The sequence below is a fragment of the Mchenga conophoros genome, linkage group LG7 (assembly GCF_057382185.1).
Source record: "Mchenga conophoros isolate Kocher_MC1m ecotype Shallow Benthic linkage group LG7, M_conophoros_male_GT1.1, whole genome shotgun sequence".
Lineage (NCBI taxonomy): Eukaryota > Metazoa > Chordata > Actinopteri > Cichliformes > Cichlidae > Mchenga > Mchenga conophoros.
Window position 1 is genome coordinate 20167177 of NC_140532.1, and position 13432 is coordinate 20180608.

Genomic DNA, 13432 nt, shown 5'->3' on the forward strand with positions numbered 1-13432 from the left:
CGAGAAGACATGCGAGGGCATCAGCTAACTGGTCTGGCGGAGCGTGACTATCAAAAACTATGACTTCGGTCTTATTCTCGTTCAGTGTAAGAAAATTATGTGATAACCAAATTTTAACCTTGTGCTATGTTCATTAGTTGAATTTTCCAAGGAGCATTTTACAATGTCCAACACCTGTGCTGAACTGGTCATTGATATGGGTGTGATATGGGGTGATTATTGAGCAAGGTTTAACTTAAAGTGCATATATATTTATATTTACAAATTTAACTTACAATGAGTATTGCAGGAGCAAGTAAATGCCCTATTTTAAAATCCACACTATGATCAGTGTGGATTTCATTTTTGTTACATGGTCAAGATGCTGAATTACTTACACCAGACGCCATGAAAAGGTCCTCTTCTCTCTCCCAGGTTCAGTCGATGGGTACTTCTCTCCATACTTTGATTGCATGTCCTATTTAAGAAAACATAGATAAAGTATCGAAATGAGTATAAACTATATGGGTGACTGCCAACAAAGTGCATGCTGAAGCCAAAGGTCTAAATAATCATCATACCTCAAGAAGCATGTCACTGATGAGCCTGATTCTCACTCCTTTAGCTCCTCCCCTTAATGAAACTACATCCATCAGTTTTGGAGTCCAATGGCCACGTTTAGCCAGATTCAACGCTTACAGTGGTTATTCTCTTGAATTATTTTTTAATCTGTAGATTACACATACAGAAAAAATGCTATAAAAAGCTTTGACCATTATTACAAACAAATGTCAGGCTTTACAAATGTTTTCTTCAAAAGGAACCTGTTATTTTAAAAGTATTCAATTTAAATTTACTTAAAACTGATAGTGCAGACAGATGATCCACCAAAATCACAATTTAATATATTTTTAAAATATTAAATGATTTTTATCTATGCACAAATTACTTATATAAAAACTTAAAGACAAGAAGATTCACATAGTCTATGCCTGGATGTTACTACCAAAATAGGAACATTTCTTACATGTGGTAGTACAAAATATTTGCTCAACTGTATGAGAATAACATCAGACACAAATCCACTATTGGTCATAACAAAATTGACTAGCACAAAGGCATTGCTTTAGTAGAAGTGTTTGTTACATTCTGGCAGAGGCAGACTGTATGTATTATGAAAAGGACCCAAAATGCAGACACCATGAAACAAAACTTAAATGTTAACAGAAAGCGAGCCGTTTATTAAGGCTGGTGAAAACATTACAAAACAAAAGGCAGAGGAGAAGCTAAACAATAACCTAAACTGGGAGAGCTAAGATAACACAGAAACCCAAAACATGAACCCTAACATGGACACAAAAATACCTAGAGCACAGAACCTGGAAACATGACACAAAGGACAACAGACAACCTGACAATGACACACTGAAAACAGAGGACTTAAATACACAGGAGGTGATTAGGGGAAGTGGGAACACATGGAGGAACAGCTGACTGACATGAGCCTAATGATAGTACAAGGGAAGTGAAACTAAATACAATGAACAAAGAACACACGACTCCTTCAAAATAAAACAGGAAACATGAGACAGACATGATAATACAAACTTGATAACATAAGACACGCAGCGTGAAACACAAAGGGTGAGGGAAACTTAAATACAGGGGAAGAAAACACAAGGAGTCTAATAACCAAATGAACTTCGCTAATCTAATGAACTTAAACATAAACAACATCCAAATAAACTAAAACTTAAAACACTGGGTCAACAGACCCAAGAACATGACAGAGTTATTTGAAAAGAAAATGTTACTTACCTTAAAATTTCTTTAACATCTGCCTGCAAATCCACCATCCACATTTAAACATTTTACATGTCTGAGTATTTCTCTCATGATAAAACTGTGGTTATAAAGCATTTATCTAGTGAAACATATATGTATGATTTTAATCTTAGAAAGTGCAATGTACAAATTGATACAATCATGCTCAGGTAATGAAGGTGAAATGATTTAATCAAAATGATAATGTACTGCTGCTACATTCCAGGTTACAAGCTGCTTATTCATTTGGAAGCTGAAAAAATCAATACATTTAAATCTGGAAACAAGCCACAGACTAGCCTCAGACTTTGAGCTGCTAATTCTCATTCCAGCCATGTCACACTCACTAACAAGTTTGTTGTTTGATCAAGTCATGCAAATAAAGCAGAGATGAGATGCTGGGGCCACCAAACCAGAACACCCTCCATGACTTCTCACTTTGCTGGATGAATATAAATATGGCTACTGTATGGTGAATGGTTACTAAATACTGCAGGTCTCAAAAGAATTTTTCATTTTACCTAAAAATGTAATAAAAGATTTGAAAGAATGATTTGACCTGTTTTATAGGAATAGGAAAATTGCGCCAGATAGATGTGTGATTACATATTTGTACTCCATTTGATTTCCCCACACCAGAACCCAAAGAGTTACACTTTACTTCATGTCATCAAAGGCATTTCTATAACTGACAAACAATGTAAGCATTCATAGAGCATTCACTTGTCACTCTCCAAACACCGTCTTCTGACAGCGTGGTGCAGCTTGGATCCTGGATGGATTTGTCTGGCTGCCCTTCTGCCCAGCTGGTAAAGGTCAGAGGTCGGTTTTTCATATCAGCTCCAAGGTTTCCCTCTGCTCTTCCATTGCTGGCATTAATCCAGACTGTTTTAGGACTGTTTTCAAACACTTCAGTGAGTAAGCTATTCTCTTTATCACTCTGGGGCAAAGCCAGCTCTAATCCTCGCTGGGAGCAGAACTCAACAGCTTGGAGGAAAGAGCCTCTTTCCTTGTTGGACACAAAATATTTTCCATCATCAACTCCTCGGGCAAAATCGTAGTTTATAACTGAAAAAAAAACAGCATAGAAAGAGAAATTGGAATGAACTACTTTTATTTTAAAGAAACCAGCAGAAAAAAGATTTCGTCTAGTCATTACACACCATGTATCCTTCCATTTAGCTTTATTGCTCAAAGTTCAAATTATTATGTTAAATAATAATCTGAAAGATAATTGAAATTTTAAAAGCAAACAAGGAAACCCCCCAGAGTTATTAATGATGGAGTTACTGTAAAACCTATGTCCTGTTGCTGCTGATGACACTTACCCAGCTCTAACTTGGTTATTGTTTCCTTTAGGGCTCTAATGGTTTGAAGGTCCTGGTCTATGTAACCAAAGAGCTCTAGATCAAACAGATAAAATTATCAGTGTTGTAGTCATTTGGGACCAACATTTCTTTGTGTATGTTTAAAATTGCAAACTGTTATTAAATAAAAGCTAGTTTTTCTCTTTTGAGCTTCAAATCTCTAATCATGCACGGCGTCAACACGTTAGCACGGTTAGCTCATTAGCGCGGTTAGCTTGTTAGCGCGGTTAGCTCGTTAACGCGTTAGCGCCATCAGCCCCTCACACGGGGCAATCTGCGCTAACTCCTTAAGGGAGATTTGCCAAGTTAATGCGGTTATGGCGTGAACGCCATTTTAATGAGATTAACGCAGACAGCACTAGTAATCAATTAAAATTATAGCTAAGATGCATTTTTTCAAATACCACATTTCTGTGTCTTTCACATTCCAAAACACATTACACTAAATATCGTTCTAAACCAAGGATCAGGTACCCCAGCATAAACAGAGTAATATAGTGTATGCAGTGAAGTGCCAAGAGGACTGCTGTGAGTAGTGACACTATATAAAACAACAATTTGATATTAATAAACCCTACTGATTAAAATGGTAAAAGTAATTTGTATAAATTACATTTAAAATTCTGCATCAAATTTAACAGAGGTTGTTTTTACTTTTGCTCCTGTCAGTCCATTCAATCGTCAGAGTCAGCTCCTATCACTGCCATTGATATGCCTAGTACAAGTCCTACTACACTCATGCTTGCCTCAATAGATTTTTATTTGGCATAGTCCTTGATTTTAGTACTTGTGTTGTTTTCACCTCAAGTCCAACACCCAGAGACTCTATACTCAAGCGGAAGCAAGGAAATCAAGGACTAGTGAGAACCACTGTCCAGGAGAAGACAACAAAGATCCATGAGTACATCAAAAACATGGCCACAACCAATTATGTGCTTAGTGAATATCTCAGGCAGAAGAGGAGCAAGAAGAGGAAACATCATGGGAGTACAGCCCCCTGTACGGCATTTACGACAGATAGATACAACGAGTGGTTGGACTGAAAGAAAGAAAGTTACAATGGTTAAGGACACTGAATGCATCTATGGGAATGTTTCATAGCAAAGAAAGTAGTTGGTGCTGCCCTTGTGTGCAAAAATGAAAAATAAAACTTAGTAACTAATGAAACTAATAAAAATTGATCTTCACCTGTTCTGCAGTCAGAATCTTCTCCAGATTGTCCAGGAAGTCCAGGTCTTCCAGGAAATCCACGTCCTCCAACTAGTCCAACATATCCAACTGGTCCATTAACTCCAGTATCTCCTTTAAAGCAGGTATGGAAGTATCATACCATATGTTCAGATATTCACTCACAGCCCAAAGAGGAAAAATTCTCTCACAACGTTAGGAAACTGGTTATACAGAGCTAAAAAGCAGTTAAATACCTTATTATTAATTAATCACTACTCAAATGGGAATTTTAGCTTCACGTCAGCACCAAAAAAAGACCATATTTAATGCACTTAACCATATATCTAAGTATAAAGTGTATATAGAAGTATAAATATATTGAGCCTCCACTATCTGATGTCATAAAATGCTCATTCAGTGTCACTGCCATTCATACTTTGTAGCATAAGCCTCTGTTGATACATCATGAAAACTTATTTGGCTATACAAAAGAATTGTAACAAGCTTTAGATAAACTATAAATAGTATCTGGTCAGTAGTCTTGTGGTTTGTAGGATTATTGCTCACCTTTTTGACCTACTGGTCCTGGTACTCCAGGTGGACCAGCTGGTCCAGGAAGTCCACTGTCTCCTTTGGGACCACGAGGACCTGGATTCTGACTGTACCCAATTGGAGCCACCAGGAAAAGGATACAAAATTGGAGCCATGCCATCATTGTTTAAATGCAGAGCTTAAAGATAAACAAGAAGGTGTTAAAGGTTTTCAAAGTTATTCAGAGATGTTAATTTGTTAAATGGTATTAACATTAAAATATAATAAAAACTCACCAGTATACAAGCAGTTATCCACTGGGCTGCTTTGTGTGCTGCTTTCAAACAAATACAGCTCAGAACTCAAAGTCAAAAATATATGAGCCACTCGTTGAAGAGGAAATAAAAACCAGGTGAGTATTTGATTGGAAACAAGGCAGAAAAGAGACAAAAAAACTATGAGGCCCAAAGCCTTCCTCTTTGTAACAAAAAAGGTCTGAGAAAGACTAAAGTGTGTATAGACAAACGTCCATTCAAGCAACATCATTTGATAACACTTTATAATAATTACACACTATAAAGGATTAACTAGGTGTTAGTAAGTGCTTTATTTATCACTTATAAAGTATTGCTCCTCCTTATTATGTAATTTATAAAGTTATATTCAGCTCCAAAGTGTCTTGTAATTTGTTTATTTAAGCTGACTTTACATGTGTGAAAGAACAACATCACTCTTACTATTTTGACTAATTCAGGAGCATTTTGGACCTGAACCTGAGTGGGTGCTGAGTTATCTTACTAAAGCTCGGTAACAGACTACAGACCTGAGGAAAGTTGAACTTTAGGAATCAACTAAAGTAATTAAAAACATCCCAGAGACATTTTCCTGCTTATTGGCTTAATATAATGGGCATTTTGTTTATAGTGTTTACAACTGTTCGTGAGGCTCTGTGAAACAGTTACTTTTGTGATAATCTCATTCATATTTTATTTTAAATGAAGAAGCTTCAGTATTTTAAAGGTAAGATATCCTGTAGCTCCAACTTCTCTTTCTGTCTTAAACCCCTCTTACCATCTTAGACGCTGTTCCAACTTACGTTGCAATCTTCTGCAAATCTCTGGGGGTTGACATTTACACCTGGCAATAAATATTGGTATGTTTTGTATCTCTTTTTGATTTGTCTGTCATTTTTCTGTTGTCAAGATAACCAAGACTTTGTGAGCTACTTGATTTTCATTAATAAATGCTTTATAAGGTAAACATAATAATCAATTTAGATGAAGTCACACAAAATGGTTAAATGACTACCAGTAATTGCCTGAATTAACTATGAATTAAAAAAAAATAAGTACATAAAATAATAATCAAATAAGTTTTTATAAAATTCTCTATTAATAAATTCACAAAAAATGAGCTCATACCTTAATCTTAATAGTGCATGTGAACTTAATAGTATACATGTAAATACTTTGATCACAGTTATATATTATATATGCATGATACATGAACCTATTAATCAAGAATAAACATTTATATCAGTTTTTTAGAAAGGAGGAGTAATGCTTTATAATGTTTTATGAATGATGACTGAAACACTTACTAATACCTTACTAATGCTTAATAGTGTGTCTTTATTATAAATTATATATTTTAATAATGTATATACTCTTATGGTTTTCTGCACTGATGGCTTTGATAGGATTGAATCACTAAGATTGTGCACTTTCAGATGACAGATGATCAAAATGTTTCTTTTTTCAATTAAGCTATTAAACTATTGCTACTGCCTCAGATTCTATCCATCCATCCATCCATTCGCTTCCGCTTATCCTTTTCAGGGTCGCAGGGGGCGCTGGAGCCTATCCCAGCTGTCATAGGGCGAGAGGCAGGGTACACCCTGGACAGGTCGCCAGTCTGTCGCAGGGCCAACACACAGGGACAGACAACCATTCGCACTCACATTCACTTGCACATTCACACCTAGTGACAATTTGGATTATCCAATTAACCTATCCCCACAAGCCTCAGATTCTATTCAGTTACAATTCATTTGTTGTTTTTTATCAATTCATTGTGCATGTTTTCAGATGTGATCAAATTTTAAAGCGAAACAATGAATAGACATTACTTTTTTGAAACCAGGTCATTTATATTTCTTTGAAATGTATCATGTTGGAATGGTGAGCAGTGGAGCCATAAAGTTGTGCACCGTCCAGACCTCTAGCCACCTTCCTGTCTCTGGCCTGGAAAGATAGAAACATACACGTATCCACTTTTTTTTCTTTTTCTTTTAGCATGTCCTGTTTGGTTCAAGAAGAAAGCAATACAATAAACACAACACCATTGCAATAAATTATAACGTGTAATGATAATGGATTGGATTTATATAGCGCTTTTCAAGGCACCCAAAGCGCTTTAAAATGCCACTATTCATTCACTCTCCCATTCACTGACTGACAGAAGCGAGGCTGCCATATCGCGCCATCGGCCCCTCGGGCCAACACCAGTTGGAATGTTGTTGCGCAGCACACAAGACTGACAGCACACAATGTGTTTTGAGGAAGCAGCCAAGAAAGATATAGCTTGTGTCTGTGAGCACCCATGTGTACACCTGTGTGGATGAGCACGCTTGTATTCAAAAGGTTTCACCATCGAGGATGTGGGGGTCCATAGCCCCGTCTCCCAGAGCATGAAGCAGGCATAGAGGAGACCCAGGCCCCAGACATCCAGAGGTCCGCAAAGCGCGAGAGCCCAAGGAGGACCATGAGAGGGGCAGCTTCCTGTCGGAGAGCAGCAGGTGTCAGCACGGCCCCTCCTGAGAACCCTCAATGTCTACATGCATTTCAAATTGAGAGGTGGGCGCCGGCGCCAGAGGTGAGGTTGAATACACAGACCGTCCTCTGGACGCCGTATAGCGTGTCCGTGGAAACTCAAAACATCAGATGTCAATCAAAATCCTCTCATAGTCCCCTGAAAATAAGATTCTTGTGTGTTTTCTTTAAATTGTGTGGCTTATATGTACGGTCTCAGTAAAGCTACTTTTTTGCACTGTCCATAACACTCTCTTACACTCAGCCACTTTAATGTCATCTGACAATTTCTGTGTTCCTTTCGTTACAGTTAGTTACGCATATTTTCTGGAAATATTAACAAACAACACACTTAAATTGTTGTTTTAAGAACAACAATGCTTCAGATTTATAAAGCCCTTAAGAGAATGATAGTCAGTGAGGTGAGGGACTTGCATGGGTCGCCATTCAAAGACTGGACTCAAAATGAGTTTCTAGGTAAAGAACTCCTTTCAGGGAACCTCACCTACGTTTCTTTTTTGTTATTAGAAGCAGTTTAAAACACAGAAAAAAGAAAACAAACAGGTGTAATTGTGAAACTAAAAAAGTTGTTAAACAAAACTGCAGATCTTGTGATTTCCCTGAGCTCTACAAACTAAAAAATCTGTTAAAATTTCAAACAATGAGCAACATAATTTCCATCCAGGGAATTATTTGATCGGTTTATCAGTGTAGCTCTAAAAATGGCAACATATTACCCACAATATGCCTTATTGCAGCAGCGATACAAAGAGCAGAGACTGAGGTTAGAGCTTATCGCTCTAACAAAAACAATATCGCAAGCTAAAGGAAAAGTGGAAATTTATAGATTTTTAGTAACACTGAAGTGTTTTACTTTTTTTCCACTTGACTGTTTTTTGTAAATTGTCTTTTAGCTTCTAGTTAGCTTCTGATAGTTGACCAAAATATGATGTATTGAGAAAACACTTACAGTTCTGCTTTTAAAATGGCTCATAAGCAACAAACTAAGTAAAAAAAATGAAGGTTACTTCAAAGACTGCTTCAGAACTGCACAAGATTATTTGCCGTTAGCAGGTTGTTAATGCTATCCATCAAGTCTAACAGTCTGCAGTCTATGAACTAAATTCGGCTAACGCCAGCTAGCAATATTAGCTTGGTGGCAAGTAGCCTTCAGTAATAGTAACAAACACAGCAATAGTACATCGAAGATACTGAAGTGGAATATAACCCAGGTAGCTGCCACAACTAAAACAAGGTAGATGCAGTAGGCTAACATTAGTTTTTAAAAAAGAACTAACTTCCAGATGTTTCTTTAGGTTAGAGGTGGAATCTTTTCACACTGAGAGCAGCTTAGTTGCTGGCAAACAGAATTCGCATTGCATGGTCAGATTTTGCCCATCCCTTTATTCTTTAAATGTGAAGTGCTGCCAGAATTTCCACGTAAGAAATGCATTCCTGCCCATGCACTGCTGGTTTTGTTGTGCTGGCTCTGGGTCCATTGTGTAACTGACGCTACCAAAATTAACAGGACGCTTACATTAGAGCCTCTTATTGTGTGTTTTGTTTGGGTTTCCAGCAATACGTTAAATTACCAAAATTAGAGAGGGGATAGCGTAACATATGAAACAGGAAATGACCACCATGTAATCAATTTATTTCAACAAAGTAACTGTATTCTAATTATCACCTTTTTAAACTTTTTAAACACTGGACACAATTAGACAAGGTGGAAGCAATACTGAAGACAATGAACACAGGACAAGGGACTGTCAAAATAAAACAGGAAAGACACAGATATGGAGATGCAAGCTTAACATTGAGTCTGGGGAAGAAACAGTCATTCTGACTGCAGGAGACAGAGAGGGAATATAGAACATGGACACAAGAGTAACTAGATGTGGAACACAGGGAAACCATAGTGACAGAAAACTAAAGACTAGAAACTATAAATATAACGTAAGCAGAAAACAGCTAAGAACCAGAAACATGAACGACACTAAATCAATGAATATCAATCACACCAGAAAACACATAAACACTGAGTCACAGACCCAGTGTCATGACACTATCTGGGCCCAGGATTCTTAATCTCAAGAGTTTCTATTACATTAGAGCTACAATAGCATCCAAATTCTTGTAACAAGCAACATCTGGACACACCTTGAACTTGGGTCTATGGGGTAGTGAAGCTATTAAACTTAACTTGGAGCGCCACCTAGTTTTCTAACAGGCAAAGCACTATTGAGATGAAGAGAATAAAATACTGATAAAACATGACTATAAAAAACTAACAAATTTTTATGAAAACAATTATGATGTACTTGATTAATTAGTAAACATGTCTGTCACTGTACAGTTTGTTAACAGTTTTTAACATACTGTAAGGGAGGTTGAATTGCAAAAGGTGGAGGTGGAGGCGGAGACAGCTGTCAAGTTGTGACAGTTGGAACTCCAGCCGGCTTCCCTTCCTGCGACTGCCTCCATTCGGCAGGCAGACATACCGTTTGATGTGGGGAAAAACAGTCGCCTGGTTCCGGTGTTCCGCGACAATGAGGTTGACATCTACTTCGAGTCATTTGAGCGAATAGCCACAGCCTTGCACTGGCCACGGGACTCATGGGCCATTTTGCTACAATGTAAGCTGGCAGGTAAGGCTCAGGAAGTTTGTTCCTCGTTGTCAGCTGAGGACTGCCTGGACTATGACAAGCTGAAAAGTGCTATCCTTATATCCTTATGAGCTGGTCCCAGAGACTTATAGGCAGCGTTTCCGGAGATTGAATAGGGGACAGGGTCAGTCCTATCTTGATTTTGCCAGGGAAAAAAGTGTCCTTTTCGATTGGTAGTGTGCGGCCTGCAAAGCTGCTGACCGTGCTTCGATCTGTAAACAAATGCGGACAAAGGAATTTAAGAATGATTAATGGGGTGAATTTTATAATGGGAAATGACATAGCGGGTGGGAAAGTTTATCCTACCCCTGAGGTGACCAACAATCCTGTTGTAGAGCCTGTTTTAGATACCCTGAGCCAGCATGACCTGACCACTTCATGCAATATACACTAATGGCCTTTGGCATGAAAAATGCCCCAGCTACCTTTCAACGTTTAATGCAGTTGGTGTTGGGAGATGTGTCCCAGTGCAATGTGTATCTAAATGATGTAGTGCTATACACAGACACATGGGGAGATCATATGTCCCTCCTGAGGACAGTGTTTCAGCGGCTAGCCGAGGCCTCGTTGACCCTCAATCTCACTAAATGCGAGTTTGGTAAGGCAACAGTCACTTACCTAGGTAAGCAGGTGGGGTTTGGACAGGTCAGCCCGGTGGAGGCGAAGATTGCTGCAATCTTAGACTACCCGATTCCAACCACCAGACGGGAACTGAAGCGGTTCCTAGGTATGACCGGATATTACCGGTGCTTCTGTAAGAACGTTTCTGGTGGTCGCTAACCAAACTATGTAGTCCAAAGGTGCCTTTTGAATGGTCAGTTGAGTGCCAGCATGCCTTTGAGTCAGCAAAATCCCTCCTGTGCAGCACCCCTGTCTTGGCGGCTCCTAATTTCTCTCGACCCTTCAAGCTAGAGGTCGATGCCAGCGCCACCGGAGCTGGAACTGTCCTACTGCAGGATGATGAGGAGGGTGTGTGCCATCCGGTCTGTTATTTCTCTGTGAAGATCAAACGGCATCAGCTGAACTACTCTACCATAGAGAAGGAAGCTTTAGCTCTGCTTCTGGCTCTGCAGCATTTCACAGTGTATGTGGGCTCCAGCTCTTCCCCGGTGACTAGGGTTGCCAACTCCCTGAAAAATAAATAAGGGACACCTCGTGGCCAGGGCCGGGCAACCTAGTTGTCTTCACCCTTCCCAGTGTGGTAGCTCTTTTTTGTGTGTGTGAAATTATTTTTTAACCATTTGACTTGAATTTGATTTAAGCAGATGCATATTCAATTCAATTCAATTCAATTCAATATTCTTTGTGATATGACCATATGGGAAACAAATGATCATTTAGCCATTTATTTTTAGCTCAAAATGACAACATTAACACAGTAAAACAGGTCTCTTTCTTAAACAGAAGCCTGTCATGCTTAACTTTTGAGAATAAAAGTAAATCTTTCTTTAAAAGAACTCTGTCCTGCTTAACTTAAAATTATATAAATTAATAGAAAGCAATAGAACGAAAAATATTCTTGTAACTGTGCACATTTAGTGCATTTAGTACAATTGGCTTCAGTTGAGGTATTATTTCAGCTTTTCTAATGCTAATCAGCTGCTCCTGTTTGTAAACCCACTTGTTCCCATGATTACGCATCATAACTCATCATCATTATTCATCTATGTATTACTTTTATGTATTAGTCATCTATTTGTTGTAATCATCTATCCTTGCAGTTGTTTATTACACAAAATAAATTATATTATCACACTTCTGGCCACATAGCGCTGATATTCACTGCACATGCCCATATTAACCTTAACCAGAGGGTTTAAAAAACAAACCAGTGTTTACATACCATATCTGCTTCTGCCGTGGCCTGGTGGACAAGAAATTGGTTAAGGGTTCCCTGAGCTTTCACGCCCCTCATGTTCTTCATGTGCCCACCATTAGAAGCATGCCTATGGAAAAAGTGCGCCGGCACACAGTGCAGTGCGCTTTATAGGTGTTATGGTGACCTTTCCCAGCCAGGTGTTTCCCTTTTCCCATTCCTCCCTGTGCTTTTGCAGCCTTTTTTTCTTTCTCTGAGCGAACAAACATTGCTGCTCTAATGCTGGGCTCACACTGTGCGATTTCTGGCCCATTTTGAGACGATTTTTGAGTCGTGCGACCGATTTGGTGATCGGCCCAATTTTGGCCTTCATCGTGCATCGTGTAGTATACGTGGGGTAACGAGAAGCGATTAACACCTCGAGCAGCTCCCGATCATCAATCGCTCGTGAGCCGCTCACACTGCTCACGCGCAAACACGTAAACGTCGGTGAAAAAGACGGAGCAGCACGGCTGTGCAGCGTGTGATCTGGACACAAGTGATGGAGGCACAACTTGTAGAACTTCGGAAAGCTCATCCGAGCCTTTTCGATGTGGCATCACACAATTATCACGACCACAACAACCGTGAAAATAGTTGGATTTACACTGCTGCTCAATCACAGCTGCCTGATCAATGTTTTTCATTAGCAATTTAGCAAAGTTGATGGTGGTGGTGTGTCTGTGTGAGTGAAAGACAGAGCGACAGATTTTCTGTTATAACCTTCATGTTATGGAGGCACAGTGTGAGCACTCGGGTCGCATCAGAGCATCGGGCGGTATAGTGTGAGACCTGCATCGTGACCTACCAACTTCTAACCCCTGCGAGTCAATCGTGCAGTTTGAGCAGGAGCTGAATAACGTGACTGAAAAAATCACACAGTGTCTGCCCAGCTTTAGGTGTACTGTCGTCCGAGACCGCAGTGTCGGCGTTTGTTTCCCTGTTGGCCATGCTTCTTGTTGTGGTCATCTGTTGTCTTCCGGTATTTTCTCCGCAAGCGACCTTTCCTCGACCAATGAGATGAGCGGTAATCTGAATTGTCATAAGTGTGCTGTCAGCTCATTGGTCACAAAGCAGGAGAGGGGCTGGGAGTTATGCTTTCAAACAAAGCGTTAATTCCATTAACATTTATAGACTACTTTTGATTCTCACTGTATTACGGGACAAAGTGCGTCCCTTATTAGCTCAACACGGGACGTGTGCTTTTGTTTCTAAATACGGGACGATTCC

At 39.2% G+C, this 13432-nt stretch overlaps 1 protein-coding gene across 2 annotated transcripts; it reads right to left on the reverse strand.

Moving 5' to 3' along the window:
• Positions 1–776: 776 nt before the first annotated feature.
• On the reverse strand, positions 777–6271 carry LOC146570041 (phospholipase A2 inhibitor subunit B-like). Of its 2 annotated transcripts, XM_085281128.1 has the most exons (5): positions 5168–6271; positions 4908–5070; positions 4359–4472; positions 3132–3206; positions 777–2871 (listed from the first exon to the last, which is right to left on the reverse strand). In XM_085281128.1, exons 2-5 carry the CDS (start codon positions 5053–5055, stop codon positions 2486–2488), a joined length of 723 nt encoding a protein of 240 aa, XP_085137254.1. In that variant the 5' UTR covers positions 5056–5070; positions 5168–6271; the 3' UTR covers positions 777–2485. The 2 variants fall into 2 exon arrangements, with proteins under 2 accessions (XP_085137254.1, XP_085137255.1); XM_085281129.1 differs by having other exon boundaries at positions 4908–6271.
• Between the last annotated feature and the right edge of the window lie 7161 nt (positions 6272–13432).

Coding starts and splice junctions, on each gene's coding strand:
- LOC146570041 (XM_085281128.1), bottom strand. CDS start 5,055: ATGATGGCATGGCTCCAATTTTGTATCCTTTTCCTGGTGGCTCCAATT. Junction 3,207..4,358: donor AGATTCTGACTGCAGAACAG/GTGAAGATCAAT, acceptor TGTTTGATCTAG/AGCTCTTTGGTTACATAGAC. Junction 2,872..3,131: donor AATAACCAAGTTAGAGCTGG/GTAAGTGTCATC, acceptor TTTTTTTTTCAG/TTATAAACTACGATTTTGCC.